Source organism: Chiloscyllium plagiosum, chromosome 26 (genome assembly GCF_004010195.1).
Source record: "Chiloscyllium plagiosum isolate BGI_BamShark_2017 chromosome 26, ASM401019v2, whole genome shotgun sequence".
NCBI classification, from domain to species: domain Eukaryota; kingdom Metazoa; phylum Chordata; class Chondrichthyes; order Orectolobiformes; family Hemiscylliidae; genus Chiloscyllium; species Chiloscyllium plagiosum.
Window position 1 is genome coordinate 999,158 of NC_057735.1, and position 19,521 is coordinate 1,018,678.

General features: G+C 42.2%; 1 protein-coding gene across 3 annotated transcripts in view; it reads left to right on the plus strand.

The window, feature by feature from the left end:
• foxp4 (forkhead box P4) overlaps positions 1 to 19,521 on the plus strand; it is a 296,712-nt gene that overhangs the window by 243,543 nt on the left and 33,648 nt on the right. For all 3 annotated transcript variants that reach the window (XM_043716312.1, XM_043716313.1, XM_043716314.1), the window contains 3 exons: positions 6,982 to 7,183; positions 10,755 to 10,831; positions 13,333 to 13,434. In XM_043716312.1, coding sequence (XP_043572247.1) covers positions 6,982 to 7,183; positions 10,755 to 10,831; positions 13,333 to 13,434 — 381 coding nt within the window. The remainder of the gene's footprint in view (positions 1 to 6,981; positions 7,184 to 10,754; positions 10,832 to 13,332; positions 13,435 to 19,521) is intronic.

The following is a 19,521-nucleotide window of genomic DNA, read 5'->3' on the forward strand; positions in this document are numbered from 1 at the left end:
CCCCCCTTTCTCCCTCTCTCTCCCCGGTAAGAGCGCAGCCTTAGGTTCCTCTGGGACTATGGTGACTGTACAGATAGATCAGCCCAATTATGTTAATGGTGCCGAATATAAAGTGATACTTTGAGGTAGCCTGTTCTTCTTTTCAGACTGTCCACACCCAATAATTGTCTGACTCCTTAACAATCTGAGCTTTTTGCCAATTTACAATCGAAGTATTTCTAGCCTTTCAGTGAAGTTGAATCTGGATGTTTTCTTGGTGCACCATGGTGAGCAGGGCTCTGGTGAGGAGTGGATTGTTGACGGTTCCTCTCCAGGTTCTCACACAGAGAATGATTGTATGGGTGAGGGGCAGGGTTTTGAATGACAGTGCAATATTGTCACTCTGCTCTAGATGTCGCTAGCGCCTTTAACGGCTCATAAGGAATATTTCCTAGAGCATTGCTGACATCTTGTGGTAGATTGCTGGTATTTCACTAAACTACCAATTTTTTTACATTCATGTTTGAGACGTGGATGTCATTGGCAAGGTCAACAATTATTGCCCATTCTTTGTTGCCCCTCAATATGGTGGTGATCATTCAAATTCTTTACTGTGGTATTCCATCTGGGACAGGCTCTTTCTACAAAGCACAAGTCAGGAGTGTGACAGAACACTCTTGAGCTGCCTACCGAAGTTAAGGAGCTCAATGCCATCCATGTCAAAGCAGCCCCTGCTTGACTGTCACCTCACCTTTCACATTAAACATCCACACCCTCCACCACGAATGCTCAGGAGCAGTAATCTACAAGATTGTACTATCTACAAGATGTACTGCAGAAATACACCAAGACTCCTGAAACAGCACCTTCCAAACACAGAGCCACTTCCATCTAGAAGGACACGTGCAGCAAATACATGGAAACACCACTTCCTGCAAGTTCCCCTCCAAGTCACTCACCATCCTGACTTGGAAATATATCACCATGTCTTCACTGTTGCTGGAAGGAAAGTGTATAGTAAATGGTTGGACGCTTAGGAGCATCGATGTACAGAGGGATCACGGGGTGCAAGCTCCCTGAAAATGGCAACACAAGTGGATGACATGTTAAAGAAGGCATAGAGCATAGTGCTTTTATTGGTCAGAACATTGACTGTAAAAGTTGGCAAATCATTTTGCAGCTGTATGAGACTTTAATTAGGCCACATTTGGAGTATTGTGTGCAGTCTAGTGCCCACACTATAGGAAGGATGTGGAGGCTTTGGAGATGGTGCAAAACGGGTTTATTGGGATGCTGCCTGGATTGGAGTGTATCAGCTATTCGGAGAGGGACAAACTTGGATTGTTTTCGCGAGAATGTTGGAGGCTGAGGGGCAATCTGATAGAAGTATAGAAAATTATAGAGTGGTGGACAGAGTGAATAGTCGGAGTCTTTTTCCCAGGGTGGAAATGTTGAACACTAGGGGACACAGGTTTAAGGTGAGAGGGGAAAAGTTTAAAGGAGATGTGAGAGGCGTGTTTTTACGTAGAGAGTAGTTGGTCTCTGGAACCTACTGCCAGGGGAGGTGGTAGAAGCAGGTATGACAGCAACATTTAAAAGGCATTTAGACGGACATGTGGACAGGCAAGGGAAAGAGGGATATGGACCATAGGCAGGCAGGTGGGATTAGTTTAGAATGTAATCATGGTGCAGAGGAGATTTATTAGGTATGGAGGGAAGGTCTTGTGAGGAAAGGCTGAGAGATGCAAGGCTGTTTTCGTTAGAAAGAAGAAGGTTGTGAGGTGACTTGATTGAGACATATATGATAATCAGAAGGTTAAACAGGGTGCACAGTGAGAGCCTTTTTCCTTGGATGGTGACGGCTAGCACAAGGGGACATAACTTTAAAATGAGTGGTGATAGATATAGGACAGATGTCAAAGGTAGTTGCTTTACTCAGAGAGTAGTAGGGGGGTGGAACGCACTGCCTGCAACACTAGTAGACTCACCAACTTTAAGGGCATTTAAATGACCATTGGATAAACATATGGATGAAAATGGAATAGTGTTGGATAGATTGGTTCCACAGGTCAGTGCAATATTGAGGGCCTATACTGCGCTGTAACGTTCTATGTTCTCTAGACATGATGGGCTGAAGGGCTTGTTTCTGTGCTGTTCTATATTCTATGTTTTCATGTTTTCACCCTCCCATGTTTCCAAGTCACTAATATTCTCTGAGAGATGAGCTGCTAGTGGTTAGCCACCATCAGTGGGATTGTATCATACAAACTGAATACGTTCACAAGAGGAAGGGAAAATAAAGTGATCGTTTATGAATGTACATTGCTAAGACTGAAGTTGGAGATGTATAATTGCTCTCCAGTCCTATCACTTCATTGGTCACAAAATGAATTTAAATGCTGGATCCTTTCCAAATGTAGTTAACTCAACAATCATTAAGAATTTGAAAGCCTTTCAGGAGAATAGCTACATCTGTTTTGAAGGTCTCACACTGGATTCTGAAAGGATTTCCTTAGAAAAGGCAAGAATAAACTGGGTAGCCTTTCCTTCACAGTAGGGTGTACACAACTAAATATGAAATAATATCCAAGCAAAATGTACCTCCTAACAGCCATAAACCCAGGCGTGGGATTTCCAATAAACAAATCCAAACAATTAAGTTAAGCCATATAGATATCTGAGAAGTGTCTTGAAAAACATGTCACAATGTCTGTAGTGACTCATTTAAAAGTGAACAGCCCCGGTATTTTTTTCCTTTTTTCCCCAGTGAACCATTGTTGACAATCCTTTAAACATGAATCCTGGAAATGGACCATTCATAATGAGGCATCTTCAAAGCACTCCCATGTTTGGAGGAATGAACTGTTTTAAATGGTTTTCATTAGAAAGTGTAGCTGAAACAAAATGTTTCTAATAATTAAGATAAATTCAATATTTACATATAACTAACACAGTTATGCTCAACGACATCTTTAGTACTCTGATTAATTAAAGAAAAATTAAATTCTAGACAAATCTCAAATAATTGTGTGGTCTTTCTGTATGATGTAGGCAATTTCTAAATGATAGAGTTGTAATAGTAAACTCCATTAAAATAGTTTGGCATTCAGTCCAGGAATCAATCCAGTAAACCTTGTCTAAACCACCTCCAATACATCTACCTCCTTCTTTCAATAAGGAGACCAAAACCTTCATACAGTATTTGAGATGTGGTCCCACCAACGATCTGTTTAACTGAAGCATAACATCCTCAGTTTTATGTTCAATTCCCCTCATAATAAAGGGCAGCATTCCATTAACCCTTTGATTATGTTCTGAACTTGCAGACTAATTTGCGAGCTAAGCAGTAAAACACCTAGATCCCTCTGCACCTCGGAATTCTGGGCTCATTCACCTGCTTCCTTATTGTTGCTGCCAAAATGAACAATGTTTTTTCCCACATCATACTCCATCTGACAGACTTTTATTCACTGACTTAATCTGTCTGTAACATCTACAATTTTGATGTTTAATTATAGAACATAGAACATTACAGCGCAGTACAGGCCCTTTGGCCCTCGATGTTGCGCTGACCTGTCATACCAATCTGTCTTCTTACAACATACTTTGCCAACTATTTTTGTGTCTTTATCCAAGACAAACCTCCAACACTGTGTTATGATCACCTTCCCTATCCTTTCTTCAATGATTCTAGGACTATTAGGAGGCCTGTAAAAGACTCCTAACAGGGTGACCTCACCTTTCCTATTCCTAATGTTGCGCTGACCTGTCATACCAATCTGTCTTCTTACAACATACTTTGCCAACTATTTTTGTATCTTTATCCAAGACAAACCTCCAACACTGTGTTATGACTGAGGTCAAAGAGTACACTGTCACACTCCTGTCCCATCACATCATTGATTACAATGTATTTTAGCTGAAAAAGTGTTGCTGGAAAAGCGCAGCAGGTCAGGCAGCATCCAAGGAGCAGGAGAATCGACGTTTCGGGCATGAGCCCTTCTTCAGGATTCCTGAAGAAGGGCTCATGCCTGAAACGTCGATTCTCCTGTTCCAGCAACACATTTTCAGCTCTGATCTCCAGCATCTGCAGTCCTCACTTTCTCCTACAATTTATTTTACCCAGTTACCGATATGGATACACACTTCATCCACATTCAATTAGAGCTTTCTTTTAAAAAAGTAGACTTTTTAAATAAATGTCAAAGTTGTTGTTTTATTGTGAAAATAAGACTTTTTCAGCAAAGATACAAAACTAATGAACCACTTTGCAATTGAATAGTATACATATTTGCCCTTCTAAATAACACACCCATGCACATCAATTTAAAATAAAAAAGGACTTTCTCTGGTGAGGTTAATTAATAAAAAAGACTCTTTGACTGCTAATTGTTAGTTCTTGAAAAGATAAAGGAGAAGGTACCAAATGTTCAGGATGTCTTTCAGTTTGTACCTGGTACACTTGCCTGAACACAGGTAGATATCTAGGGTGTAGGTTTGCTCGCTGAGCTGTAGATTTGATATCCAGACATTTCGTTACCTGGCTAGGTAACATCATCAGTGGCGACTTCCAAGTGAAGCGAAGCTGTTGTCTCCTGCTTTCTATTTATATGTTTCTCCTGGATGGGGTTCCTGGGGTTTGTGGTGATGTCATTTCCTGTTCATTTTCTGAGGGGTTGATAGATGGCATTATGCTTTGCTCAGAAAGGCAGAGGCTGAACTAGGTGGTACTGAGATGAGTCATCATTGTCTACAGGTTTAGTACCAGAGGACTGGAGGATTGCAAATGTTGTGCCCTTGTTCAAGAAGGGCAGTAGAGATGACCCAGGTAATTATAGACCAGTGAGCCTTACTTCTGTTGTAGGAAAGGTTTTGGAAAGGATTATAAGAGATAAGATTTATAATCATCTAGCAAGCAACAATTTGATTTCAGATAGTCAACATGGTTTTGTCAAGGGCAGGTCATGTCTCACAAACCTCATTGCGTTTTTTGAGCAGGTGACCAAGCATGTGGATGAGGGTAGGGCAGTTGACATGGTGTACATGGGCTTCAGTAAGTTCTTTGATAAGGTTCCACATGGTAAGTTGTTGGAGAAAATGCAGAGGCATGGGATTGAGGGTGATTTAGCAGTTTGGATTAGAAACTGGCTTTCTGAAAGAAGGCAGTGAGTGGTGGTTGATGGAAAATATTCAGCCTGGAGTCCAGTTACTAGTGGTGTGCGACAGAGATCTGTTTTGGGGCCACTGCTGTTTGTCATTTTTATAAATGACTTAGACGCAGGCATAGGTGGACGGGTTAGTAAATTTGCAGATGACACTATAGTCGGTGGAGTAGTGGACAGTTTGGAAGAATGTTACAGGATGCAGGGGGGCTTGGATAAACTGCAGAATTGGGCTGAGAGGTGGCAAATGGAGTTCAATGCAGCTAAATGTGAGGTGCACTTTGGGAAGAATAACAGGAAGGCAGAGTACTAGGTCAATGGAAAGATTCTTGGTAGTGTGGATGTGCAGAGGGATCTTGGAGTCCATGTACATAGATCCCCGAAAGTTGCCACCCAGGTGGATAGTGCTGTTAAGAAGGCATATGGTGTGTTAGGTTTCATTGATAAAGGGATTGAGTTCCGGAACTACAATATCATGCTGCAACTATACAAAACGCTGGTGCAACCACACTTGGAATATTGTGTACAGTTCTGGTCCCCATATTTTGGGAAGGCTGTGGAAGCATTGGAAAAGGTGCAGAGGAGATCTACCAGGATGTTGCCTGGTCTGGAGGGAAGGTCTTATGAGGAAAGGCTGAGAGACTTGAGACTGTTCTCATTGGAAAGAAGAAGGCTAAGAGGGGATTTGATGGAGACATACAAGATGATCAGAGGACTAGATAGGGGAGACAGTGAAAGTCTTTTTCCTAGGATGATGACGTCAACTTGTACAAGGGAGCATAGCTGCAAATTGAGGGGTGATAGATTTAAGACAGATGTCAGAGGCAGGTTCTTTACTCAGAGAGTGGTAAGGGCGTGGAATGCCCTGCCTGTTAATGTAGTTAACTCAGCCACATTAGGGAGATTTAAACAATCCTTTGATAAGCACATGGATTATTTTGGGATAGTGTAGGGGGACAAGCTGAGAATAGTTCACAGGTTGGCAGAACATCGAGGGCCGAAGGGCCTGTTCTGCACTGTATTGTTCTATGTTCTAAATCTGTTCAGCCAGAGGATGATGAATCTGTAGAACTCATTTTTGCAGAAGGCTACAAAGGCCAGGTTTTTGAGTGACTTTAGGACAGACATAGATAGGTTCTTGATTAGTGAGGGTTAAGGGAAGAAGGCAGGAGAATGAGGTTCAGAAGCATATCAACCATGATCCACCAGCAGACTCAATGGATTGAATGACCTCATTCTGCTCCTATATCTTCTGGTCTTATGGTCTTATGGTGTCTCCAATGATCAACAAGCTGTAGCCCAAGTAAACATCAAACAATGTTCAAATAAAACAGAACTCCTGATAGCCATGGGCTCAGCCCTTTGTGTTCCATAAAGCCATGTGACTTTCGAGAAATGTCTCAAAAGAATTTCTCAATGTCCTTCCATTGACCTCTTTACAAAAAGGTTGAGGTATGTAATGAACCATTCTGCAATCAGGGAACCAAAACAAAGCAGTGAATTAGCTTCATGAGACTATTTAGTTTTGTCAAATTGGAAGATGTGGGTGAACTCCCCTCCAGCAGCTGCTGTGAGTCAATATAAAATACTGTGGAGTTTATCCTCCCCATGGGGCTGAAATGGGAAGCTTTCAAGATCCGCATCTGTTAACGGGACCTTCAATGGATCTACTTTGTTTGTTCCAACTCGTGGAGATCTTCTGGATCTCTAATTCAGGCTGCAGAAGGGGTGAAAGTGCCAATCATTTATCAAAGATGTCTGTGTTTTGTATTTTCTGTTCCTCCCCCACCACCATTATCCTATGGAATGCCCATCCTGCTGATCCCTTGTTTGCTTTTAGCTGAACCTGGTGTCGAATGTTACGCTTTCCAAGAGCTCTTCGGACATTTTCCCAGAAAGTTTACCTCACACACCAACTTCAGCCGCTACACCAATCACCCCTGTGAGACAGGCCCCCTCAGTCATCAGCTCGGCAAGTTTACATAATATGGGTGCAATTCGGAGGAGGCATTCGGATAAATACTGCATGCCATTATCTTCAGGTAAGAGGCTTTTCTTTCCTTTGGTAAATTCTAAAATCCAGAATGTGACAGACTCTCTGCAAAAAATTTGTCTTCCTGGATTTCAGGTGGGACCAAAATTCACATGTGTGTGTGTGACTTGTGTGAGTGTCTGTGTGTCAGTGTGTGTGTGTGACTTGTGTGTGTGAGAGAGAGAGTGTGTGTGTTTATGAGTGTGTCTGTGTGTGTGTTTGTGAGTGTGTCTGTGTGTCTGTGTGCGAGTGTGTCTGTATGTGTGTGTGTGTGTGTGACTTGTGTGAGTGTCTGTGTGTGTGAGAGAGAGAGTGTGTGTGTTTGTGAGTGTGTCTGTGTGTGTTTGTGAGTGTGTCTGTGTGTGTGTGTGTCTGTGTGCGAGTGTGTCTGTGTGTCTGTGTGTGTCCCAGTGAGTGATTCCTATTGAGAGGCCAAGCTGAGCTCAGTGGCTCCATTTAATGCTCACCTCCATAGGGACTGAACTATTGAGGTGGAAGCCATGTCTGAGTAGAAGACATTGAGAATTAGGATAAAATAGTGAGCATCATACTGAAAAACAATCCTTTACTGAAGGTGTGTCTGACAAACATTTTTTGTTTATTTTAAAAATATGGTTCATTGTTAGACTAACATCTCAACATCAGGGTGCAATAGCAAAGTAATATTACTGAGTGAGTAATCACAGACCTGCATCAGTGAGTCACAACGTGTGTTTAAATTCTTTCAGGAGAACAGTCAAGCTTAAATTCAATCACTTCAATAAATCTGCAATAAAAAGTTGGTAAGAGTAAAAATAGCTGAGAAATGATTGGATTGTGGTAAAAGCCCCATCTCGTTTGCTAACGCTCTTTAGGGCAGGAAATCTGCCATCCTTATCCTGTCTGACTTATATATAATTCCAGGCCCACTGCAATGGGATTGATTCTGAACTTTCCTCTGAAATGGCCCAGTGTGGCTCTTTGTTGTAATTGAGAAACCAGCATATCACCACTTTCTCAGGGGCTAATTAGTAATAGGAATGGCCAGCCTTGCTAGCTCTTGATTTGCCCTCATCCCACAAATAAATATTTTTTAACAAACTGTACTGAAATAGAGCCATATCCCATCACCCCCTTGTCCCCACTCCACACAGTTCCCTTTGCACTGAGGTAATCCGTATCTGTGTTCTGAAGGTAGTGAATCACGTTGCTCCAGAATTAGCTCCATTAGTCACATTATCGTAACTGGAGGATAATTATTGCAAAGATGACATTTATCAGAGAGACAATTTGTTTTCCCAGCTGCCTATAACCAGATCCATGCAAAAACGCATTGGGTTAAGGGGAGGTGTGGAACACCTTTGACAAGTAATAGCAGTGTAACTACATTTGTTTCATGATTCAAGCAAAGATTTTAAAAGCCCAGACTTGATTTCAATGTTGTTTGAGTGTTATTTGAAGAAATAGTTCATCAGATGCCACTCCCTTGTCTTCTGGACAGGGTATATATTAGCACATTGTTTCTTTCCAGTAAGTGTCTAATCCCCCCTTGTATGCTCCAATTGAACCAACAGCACATTCCATATCCCAATCACTTGTTATACTTATGTCACATTGGTTCTTCAACTAATCACCTTAAATCCTCTTGATCTTGATCCTTCTACTAGTGAGGACAGTTTCACTCCCTATCCCCTCACAATTTTGAACACCTTGATCAAATTTCCTCTCAGCCTTCTCTCTTTCCAGGAGAACAGCTTCAAATTCATCAGTATGGCTCCAAAACTGAGCTTCCCGATCTCTGAGCCCATTCTCATTAAGCTTTCTCGTTGAGCTGTCTTATAGCTTTCCCAAAGTATGGCAATGGAATTGGTCTTCATACTCTAGTGTTTTATACAAGTTTAATGTAAACTCCTTTCTCTTTTACTCCATGTCTGTTTAAAAGCTCAGATATTGTATGCTTCGCCAACAGTAATCTCACTCCGTCCTGCACATATACACCTAGGTCCCTCCATTCCTGCACCACATTCAGAACTGTACCCTTTAGTTTTGATTGTCTCTCCATGCTCTTCCCTCAAAAATTAATCACTTCACACTTATGTGTGTTAAATCTTAACTGCCACTTGTCCACCCACTCCACCAACCTGCCTGTCTCCTTTTTATGTTCTACACTGCCCTCCCCACAGTTAATAATGCTTCAAAGATTTTTATTTTCAGAAAATAAAATTTGCAGTCGTGCCCTGTACCCCGAGGACTGGGTCATTAACATAAATCAGGAAGGAGGAGGAATTCATACATGGCAGCCTCACCTCCACCCCCATCCCCACCCACCTAGAGAGTGCCACACTCCAAACTTCTTCCAGAAACACATGCATTAACATAACTCTCTGTTTTCTCTCGCTCAGCTGATCCATACTATTACTGCCTATTCTATTCCATGAGCGATAACCTCTCTCACAAGGCTGTTGTGTGGCACTGTACCAAACACCTTTGGAAAATCTATGTACCCCACATCAACAGTGTTACTGCCATCAACCCTTTCTGTTCCATGTCAAACAAAATCCAAATTAGTTAAACATAGTTTGCCCTTAACAAATCCAAGCTGGATTCACCTAATTACTGCATGTTTACCCAAGTGACAATTAATTTTATTCTGAATTATTGTGTCTAAATGTTTCACCACTGATGAGACTAAGCTGCCTAGTTTGTAGTTGCTGGAACTTTTTGATCAAGAGTGCGACATTCGAAAATATCCAGTCCTTTGTCACCTCTTCTGGATCTAAGGAATACTGGAAATCATTGCCAGTGCCTCTGCAATTTCCACTCTCACTCAGTGTCACTGGATGCGTCTTATGTGGTCTGAATGTCTTATCAACATTTTAATACATAGTGCCACCTCAATGCCAGCTCTTTATAACATCTTTACTTTCTGACCCATGCAGCGTCTTCCTTGGTAAAGACAGGTCAAAAGTATTTATATAACACCTTAGCCACGTTCCTTGTCTCCATGCTTAAGTAACTTTCATGGTTCCTAATAGGCCCAACTCCAATTTTTATTACCTGTTTACTATTTAGATGCCAATCGATTGCTTTTGGATTCCTTTTTAGCTTAGCTACCAGTCTCTTCACATACTCTCTTGTTGGTTTTTTTACTTTTTTTACTTTTTTTACTTTATTTCCTCTTCATCTTAATCTCCCTTTCTTCTGTCACTCAAAAAGCTCTGGATTTGTTTGCCCTTCCTATCTCCTTTGGGGAAATATAGCTTGACTCTGTCAGAACTGTCTCTTGTTTGAAGACAGACCATTGTTCAGTTCCTGTTTTGTCTTTGATTCCAATTTATTGGGTTCACATTGATTCTTATCCCATTGATGTTGGCTTTCCCAGTTAATTATTCTTATTCTTGATTATTCCTTATTCTTTTCTATTGTCCCTCTAATACCTCATTCTCAAGACTCAGATCTAACACAGCCTTCATTCTCACATATCACTGTAAACAACTGTCTTCAACACAGTCCCAGAACACTTATCCCTCTCTGCCTTTACACACTGACAATACCAGTCTGCATCCTTTCCACATTAACACATCTGTGTGTTTTTTTTACAGAACTTGCTCAGAATCACGAATTTTATAAGAATGCAGATGTTCGACCTCCTTTTACATACGCTTCCCTCATCCGGCAGGTGAGTTAACAAGATCATGTCCTAATTTGAGAGATGGTTTGATGTCCTGGTCACACTCACTTCTTGAAGGCCAATCCTGTTGGGAATTGTGTATCTCACAGGGTGAGAGCCATTAATTAATAATCAGTCAATGAACAAATATCCTTAAAGGTATAAAGTGTACAAATGAATACCCTGCGAACTGGGAGCAGGAGTACACCCTTGAGTCTGTTCCACCTGGTAGTAAAATCAGGATTGATCTGATTACCCCACAATCCAGCCTTCTCCCAGCAACCTTTGGAGGGTTAGTGTGGACTTGATGGGCCAAATAGCCTGCTTCCACACTGTAGGGCTTCAATGATTCTGTGAGAAAACAAAATCTCCTCAACTTTGTCTTAAGTGGACCAGCTTTGATTTTTGAACAGTGACCCTTGTCCTAGGTCCTTGCACAAGAGGAACCATCTCTCCACATTCACCTGGTCAAGACCCCTCAGGATCTTCTGTATTTCAATCAAATCACTTCTTACTCTATTCAGTTCCAATGATGCAAGCCCAACCTTTTGTCATGAGACAACACTCCCATTCCGGGAATCAGTCTGGGTAAACCTTCTCTGAACAGCTTTCAAGGCATTTATACCCTTCCTTAAGTAAGATCAATACTGCACAATGTATTCCAATGTCATTTATTTAAATGTCTAAGCATGCAAGTTATTACTTTTATGTTTACTTTTTAAAAAGGTGAGAATTAGATACATGTACAATTTGCAGTACGTATTAAAACAGCTGTCGAGAGTGTGGCGCTGGGGAAAGCACAGTAGGTCAGACAGCATCCGAGGAGCAAGAGAATTGGTGATTCCTGAAACATTGACTCTCCTGCTCCTCGGATGCTGCCTGACCTGCTGTGCTTTTCCCAGCACCACAATCTCGACTCTGATCTCCAGCATCTGCAGTCCTCACTTTCTCCGTATTAAAACTGCTATTGCAATTGCAATGTGGAATAAAAGAGACATGGGCTCCTGAGGTAGCTATTGGCCAGATTTGATGTGCAACATTGACTGTAGCTGTGGGGATTGAATTTCCTGGGACGCCCCAGGTCCTCGGGGGGAGGGGCAATGGGGGTGATCTCAGATATCAAAACTTTCTGAGGGAAAGTTCAAGACATTATTTCTTTGGAATCTTTGAGTTAACAATTAGACAGCATGTTGTTGCAAGAAACTTGTTCTGTTTGACAAAGTGTTGTGAGTGTGAGAAGAGAGATTCAAAGAACATTTTATCCACAAATGATCAAGTTCCAACTTCAGCCTTTCAAAGACAAAAGGTAGAGAAAATTGCAGGGAAATGGGACTGGAGTAGTCAGCTCTAGGTGTAGGGTTTACATTGGCATGAGTCGGGAGAATCGAATAGGCTACTTCTGTCCTTTGATTTTTGTGATAGGTTCCAACACTGTCCACTCAGCGTGTTTACCCTCACTGGGGGGAATGGACTGGAAATGAAGCTCCACTTTTCCCAGTGTTCTCACAGAAGTTAAAGATTTTTTAAAATACAGAATTTCCCAATTTCCCTGTCTTTTAGACCCAAGTTGATAGAAAACATGGACCAAGTTTCTGTACTTATTATAATAACTAGTTACTACATGGAAATAGATTCTAGCTACAGATAAACAATTATAAGCTGTTGGCATATAACATGACCTAGACTCCATTTTACACAGACAGACATAGGGAAAAGATAGAGGAAATATTTGGAAAACAGCTTAGTGGTTGTTGTTGACAGGATCTGTGGGGACAGTTCTCAGGCTGATCAGAAAGCTGTTTCTCAGTCTTCCCTTTTCCAGGTGCCTCCAGTAGTTTGCAAGAGGCACAGCGTGGCTGACTCACTGATAAAAACTCTCTGACTTTAATAATAAGTCACTGCTTGCATCAACTGGTGAACAAAAGATAAGCTGGTTTTCGTCAGGCTTAATGTGACTTTTACTGCAGAGAACAGAGAACTGCTGAGCTTATGAAGATCTGAGGGTTTCTCTCTATCTTATTCAGCTACCCGAGAGCCAATCACACAATGGTTGGCAGGCAGTAGGTATTTGTCATTGGTAACAGGTTACTAATCTACTAAACAAAGCCTCATTTGTATATAACCCGTTCGCTCCAGTTCAACTGCAATCATTGCTTTAACCCACAGCTACACCAGCAGTGTTCACAATAAATATCAAATTACTGACGTCCAACTATTGCAGCAATCCTTGCAATCCCTGGTTTGTAAAATAGTTATTTTCTCATTTCAACCCACAATTAAGAAAACATAACAATCTGGACACACTGTCTTTGCACACCCCTGCCACCATATCACTGCAATCCCATCTCTCCAGTAACACTTGAATCAGTTCTTACTGTTTGTCACAATATATTTGGAATTCAGTCACCTTTTGCAAATGTATGTGTGTGTGTGAAACTGTCACCTGCCTCTCCCTTTACCACCATCCTGCTCTGATCCATTGGGTCATATTAGTCTTTTCTTTCGTGCAGGCAATTTTGGAAGCGCCCGACAGGCAGTTAACACTCAATGAAATCTATAACTGGTTTACAAGAATGTTTGCGTACTTTCGCAGAAACACGGCTACATGGAAGGTAAGTGTTATTTTAACTATAAACGGGATCGTAGATTGTATATTAGACAACTAGATAGAGGAGTTGTGAATTTATTTGGTAATTTTCACAACTTCAAGACATCCCAAAGCATTTTTGACATACCATTGCTGTTCTGATATGACAAAAATGGCAGCCAGTTTATGCACAGGAAGCTCCCATGTTTAGGGTGTAGGTTTGCTCACTGAGCTGTAGGTTTGATATCCAGACGTTTCATTACCTGGCTAGGTAACATCATCAGTGGCGACCTCCAAGTGAAGTGAAGCTGTTGTCTCCTGCTTTCTATTAATATGTTTGTCCTGGATGGGATTCCTGGGGTTTGTGGTGATGTCATTTCCTGTTCGTTTTCTGAGGGGTTGATAGATGGTATCTACATCTATGTGTTTGTTTATGGCGTTGTGGTTGGAGTGCCAGACCTCTAGGAATTCTCTGGCATATCTTTGCTTAGCCTGTCCCAGGATAGATGTGTTGTCCCATGTGCAGCAAGGTGATATTAACCAAAAAATCTGTTTTAGTGAAGTTAGTTGAAGGCTTGTTATTAGTCATAATGTTGGGAGAGATCACTGGCTCTTTCTCGAGATGGTTCCATGGGATCTTTCAGATCCATTGGAGAGATCTCATCCTCAAGGATAAAGCATTCCCTCATTCATTGCAACTGGAAACATTCTGAGCTCCTACTAACCAGCTGTCACCCTATTGAAGAGCAACAATGAAGAGGGAGTGGCCCTGATATTATTTCTCTGGCAATATGGCAGCACATCATAACAGACGGTCAGAGGAGAAAGAGGCAACATAACCCTCATGGAAAAAATCTTGTAATCATTCTTACACACCTTAATCCAATACAATTCATCATTAATATGTAACATGGAACATAGCTGGGAATGAACATTGTTAGGTTGCTGAGTGAAATTATCACATTTGAACCCCAGGAGAAGCAAGTTCAGTTCAAGGGATTGCTGAGCTTGGAACCAGGGTACAGCACCAGATGTAGCGGTGGTGAGTGAGCAAGATTTGGTTTGTGTTAGGGTTAGGGTATGGATGGAAGATACAGTTGGTTCTCAACACCTCATTCCAGGAGCCATTCTGTTTAATTTTACATGAGATGACAGGGTTAAGTCACACAGAAACAGGCCATTCAGCCCAACCAATCTTTGCTGGAGTTTATGCTGCACTTGAGTTTGCTCCCATCTTTCCTTCTGCTCTCATCCACTTGCCTAGCCTCCCCTTAAATTTACCGTCACTTATTCCCTGTTGTAGTGAGCATCGCACTCTCAACTTACTGTGGGGAAACAGTTTTCCCTTGCATTCCATACAGGATCTCTTTGTGATGTTATCATTCTGATGGTATCTGCTTATGTTCCTCCACACATGAAGAGCATTCTTTCTGCATTGACCCTCTCAGAACTTCTCATCATCAAAACGACCCCTGGATCAATCAGTGTCCTCTATTTTTAAGTCTAGGCAAATGATAGCCTATAGTTTGGAATAACATCTTAGCAAATGGTCTCTGCTCCCTCTCGGATGCCACTATTACCATACAGTGACCGAACTGCACACTTACTGTCAGAGTGCCCTAACCAGGAACCACTAAGACTGGAAAGAGTACTAGGGGCCAAACGAGCTGAACCAAAATTCTGACCAAACTTTAGTTTCAAAACCTGTAGTTTTGTAAGTGAAAGGTAACCAGGGATATAAACTCTATCAGGTAATACTGATTTTTCCAACACTCCCTAAATCCCAAACCCTGAGGCTACATAAGACAAAGGATACAGAAACAGAAATTGCTGGAAAAATGTATGTAACTTGCATTTTCCAGCTACCATCAGTTCTAAGGAAGGGTCACTCGACCCAAAATGTTAACTGATTTCTCTTCAGAGATGTTTTTGTTCCTGATTTACTGCACCTGTAGTTCTTTTGGTTTTTTATTGAGATAAAGGAGAGTTTGTCAGCATGGTGTAATCTCTGCTTTACAAAGCAAGTTTCAGAAACATATCAGCGTTGATTGAGTGGTGGTGCAGACTGAATAGGGCCAAACGGCCTCATTCAGTTCCTTTATTGTATGGTCTAATGGTCACACAGACATGTACTCACTGGCGAGAAAGGGCTGAACCTTATGTCTGAATAACTCTCACCACCGAATTCTGGATATTTCTGACAGATGAGAACTGGAAATCGAAACAAAGGAACATTTATTAACTATTTACACTGTTTTTATAGACAGGATCACATTAGAACCTTCCAGTCCTAAGGTCCTAGTTCCATGTGATCTAACAACAAGGAATACGAGCTATTAGCAAGACAGTTATTAACCCATTAAACTACACCTCCCCCTGAGTCTTTCACTCTACCCCTCAGCTATTGCCCCCTCCCCCTGCACTACCCCAAAGTCCCTTTCATCAAATGTGTCAGCTTCCAGCGATGTTTTCAGCATGTTTTGAGGGATTGAGGCATGCATGTGTTCCATTATTTTCCCCTTGGATCCTCACTAACCGTTTGCAAACTGCTGCCACATGTGTGAATATCACACCAGCTTCTGTGCAACACTCCCTTGAATTTTTTTCTTTTCATGGGCAGACCTCCAAGGTCCTTGTACAGCATTAACATCCAAAACTGAAAGGCACTATGTTTACACCTTGACTGCTGTGCACGGAGCTGGGAGTGGCTGCACACTCAGATAGAGCACTGGTTCTGGGCGTATTTGACAGATAAGGATTGGAAACTCGAGTAGTGCAAACTACTGAACCTTTACTAACTATTGACAGTGTTTACTGGACCTGGTTCAACTCCGTTCAATCCTCCTTTACCAGGGTCCCAGTTCCATTGATGTAGCATCATCTGATGTCAGTGATAGTGCGTCTGGCTGTTGCCACAGCACCTATTAACCCATTATGGTGCCATGATGGGCAGTAAATTGGAGAGTAACATTTTTTAAACTGTAATTGTGCTTTAATTTAAACACAAGAGAAATAATATAATGCATGGTCTGTAAATTCAGTAATTAAACCACAGTGGGGGGCAAGGGTGCATACAGAATATTTCTAGCTGTGCATGGTTTGAACAATTGCTGTATAATGTGGTCCAATAACTAACAGGGACACATTAATTTATGATTATCCCGATGGATTAAACGTCCTTGGGAGATTTGGTTGTTTCAGTCAGAACTAGGTGGGTGCCAGTCACGGTGCCACATTAACAAGTGTTTTAATGTGAATATTAACAAGCCCTCAAGAGGCCTATTTATCTTGGTTGTGCACTGGGATTTTTTTTGTCTATCTTTAACAGAGGAGGCTGTGCCATTTGAAATAAGCTGAGAAGTTTCAGATATAGAACGCAAGGAGTTTATCACTGAAACAGCTAAATAGAGTGTCACTGGAACATCATTAAAAATTCACACTTCCAATAGAACCACAATCAAACTGACCTAGTTCCACTGAAATTTCACCAAGATGTAAAGAGGAAACATGCCCTCTCGAAGGTATTGCAGAGGTGAGGAGAGAGGGAATTACTAATAATATCTGAAAGCAGTTACTGTTTGAGAGAAATCCCCAAATCATTCCCAATTGATGTTTATAGTTTCAGGGTAAGGAGCAGGAGATTCAGAGGGGATTTGGGGAAAAAAAATTCACTCAGTGGGTGATGGGAATCTGGAAAGTACTGCCTGGGCAGGTAGTGGAGGCTGAGCACTCCAACCTTTAAAAAATATTTGGCTGAGCACTTCAAATGTCATAACATTCAGAGATATAGGACAAATGGGATTAACGTAGTCATGTCAGTGCAGACTTGATGGGCTGTAGGGCCTTTTCTGTGCTGTAAGACACTGTGAATTTATTGGGTTTATGTATTTTGTACAGATACCATACCAACACTGCAGTGCCGTACTGAGGGACACTGCAGGGTCAGAGGTTCTGGCTTTCAGGTGAATCATTAACTCGAGACACTGCCTACCCTCTCAGATGGGTGTACAAGATCCCATGGTATATATGCAAGGGGAAGAATGTCCCCTCAGAGTTCTCACCAATGTTTATCCCTCGATCACTGTGACAATAGGAGTATCAAGTTTAATCAGTATCAAGTTGCTGTGTGTGGGAGCTTCCTGTGTGCAAATTGGCTCCATTACTGAAATGACAAGACTCGAAAAGCACTGAATTGTTTGTGAAGAACTTTCGGAGGTGAGATGGTTGTGGTACACACCAAATAGAAGACACTTTCATTAGACACTGGGATACAGATCCTGAAGGTGCTGACTCTCACTGGGATACTGTTCCTGAAGGAGCTGACTCTCACTGGGATACAGTTCCTGAAGGTGCTGTCTCTCACTGGGATACAGTTCCTGAAGGGGCTGTCTCTCACTGGGATACAGTCCCTGAAGGTGCTCTCTCTCACTGGGGTTCAGTTCCTGAAGGTGCTGTCTCACTGGGATACAGTTCCTGAAGGTGCTGTCTCTCACTGGGATACAGTTCCTGAAGGTAGTGATGCTCACTGTAAGTGTGTGGAGGGGTCTATGGTTAATATTTCACCTTTCAGCCCAGCAATATTGCATCCTCTAATATTATTTCAGCTGCATCATTCTAACAGCACAGACCAGGGAGATCAGTGAGTGTCACGATGATAACTTTTATCATTGAAGTCAACAAGAGAACAGTTGATTTGATTAAAATGAAATTTGTAACAACAATCAGAAATTTCTGGAGAAACTTAGCAGGTCTGGCAACATCAGTAGAGAGAGAAACAGAGTCGATGTTTCTAGTCCAGTGGCAGTTCTCCAGAACTGACCATAGCTCAGATAAGGTGGAAAGCATGCTGAAGATAGAGGGGAGGGGAGAAGCAGGGACAGAGGCTGCAATAGATGGCGATGGAGTCCAGAGAGAGAGAGACAGAGAGAAACAGAGAGAGACAGAGAGAGAGAGAGCAGCAGTTAGGCAGACAAAGGAATGGATAATGGTGATCTGAGGAGAAACAAAGGCTGTGCATGGGGACTGTTAGTAGCTGAAAATGTGATGGCTGTACTGAAATCAGGAACTGGGGTGTGCAGGTGGATAAAGGACATGGAAGAAAATTCTAAGGCCCTTGTATTATTGAACTGAATATTAAATCCTGAACTTTGTGCGGTCCCCACATTGAAAATGAGGTGTTGTTTTCCCAGCTTGTGCTGATCTTCACTGGAGCACTGCAGCAAGCCTGAGACAGAGATGTTGGCCAGGGAACAGGGGTGTGTGTTAAAGTGACAGGTAACTGGAAGGTCAGGGTTACTTTTGCAGACAGAACATGGGTGTTCTGTAAAGCGATCACTCAGTCTACACTTCATTCCCTGATGTCGAGGAGACCACATTATGAGCAGTGAATACTGTTGACAAGATTGAGGGAAGTGCAGGTATAGCAGTGCTTCACCTGGAAGATGTGTTTGGGACCTTGCATGGTGAGGAGGGAGGAAGTAAATGGGCAGGCGTTACACCTTCTACCATTGGGTGTGGATTTGGAGTGGAGGAGGAGTGAGCCAAGATGTCCCAGAGGGAGCAATCTTCCAGAATGCTGACAAGGGAGGGAAATATGTGTCTGGCGGTGGCAGAAATGGGGGCTAATGATCTTTTGGATGTGGATGCTGGTTAGATGGTAAATGAGGACAAGAAGGAACCTATCACTATTGTAGGTGGGAAGAGAAGGGGTGAGGGCCAAAGTCCAGGAGATAGGCGGGACATGGCTGAGGGTCCTGTCAAATATAGTGCTAGGGAATCCTTGTTTGAGGAGAAAGGTGGACATTCCTGAGGCTCCACTGTGATGGAGATGGAAGAACTGGAAGATGGAATCGAATCTTTATAGGGAGCAGGGTGTGAGAATGTATAGGAGGAGAAAGTGAGGACTGCAGGTGCTGGAGATCAGAGCTGAAAATGTGTTGCTGGTAAAGCGCAGCAGGTCAGGCAGCATCCAAGGAACAGGAGCATCGACGTTTCGGGCATAAGCCCTTCTTCAGGAATGAGGAAAGTGTGTCCAGCAGGCTCCTGAAGAAGGGCTTATGCCCGAAACGTCGATGCTCCTGTTCCTTGGATGCTGCCTGACCTGCTGCGCTTT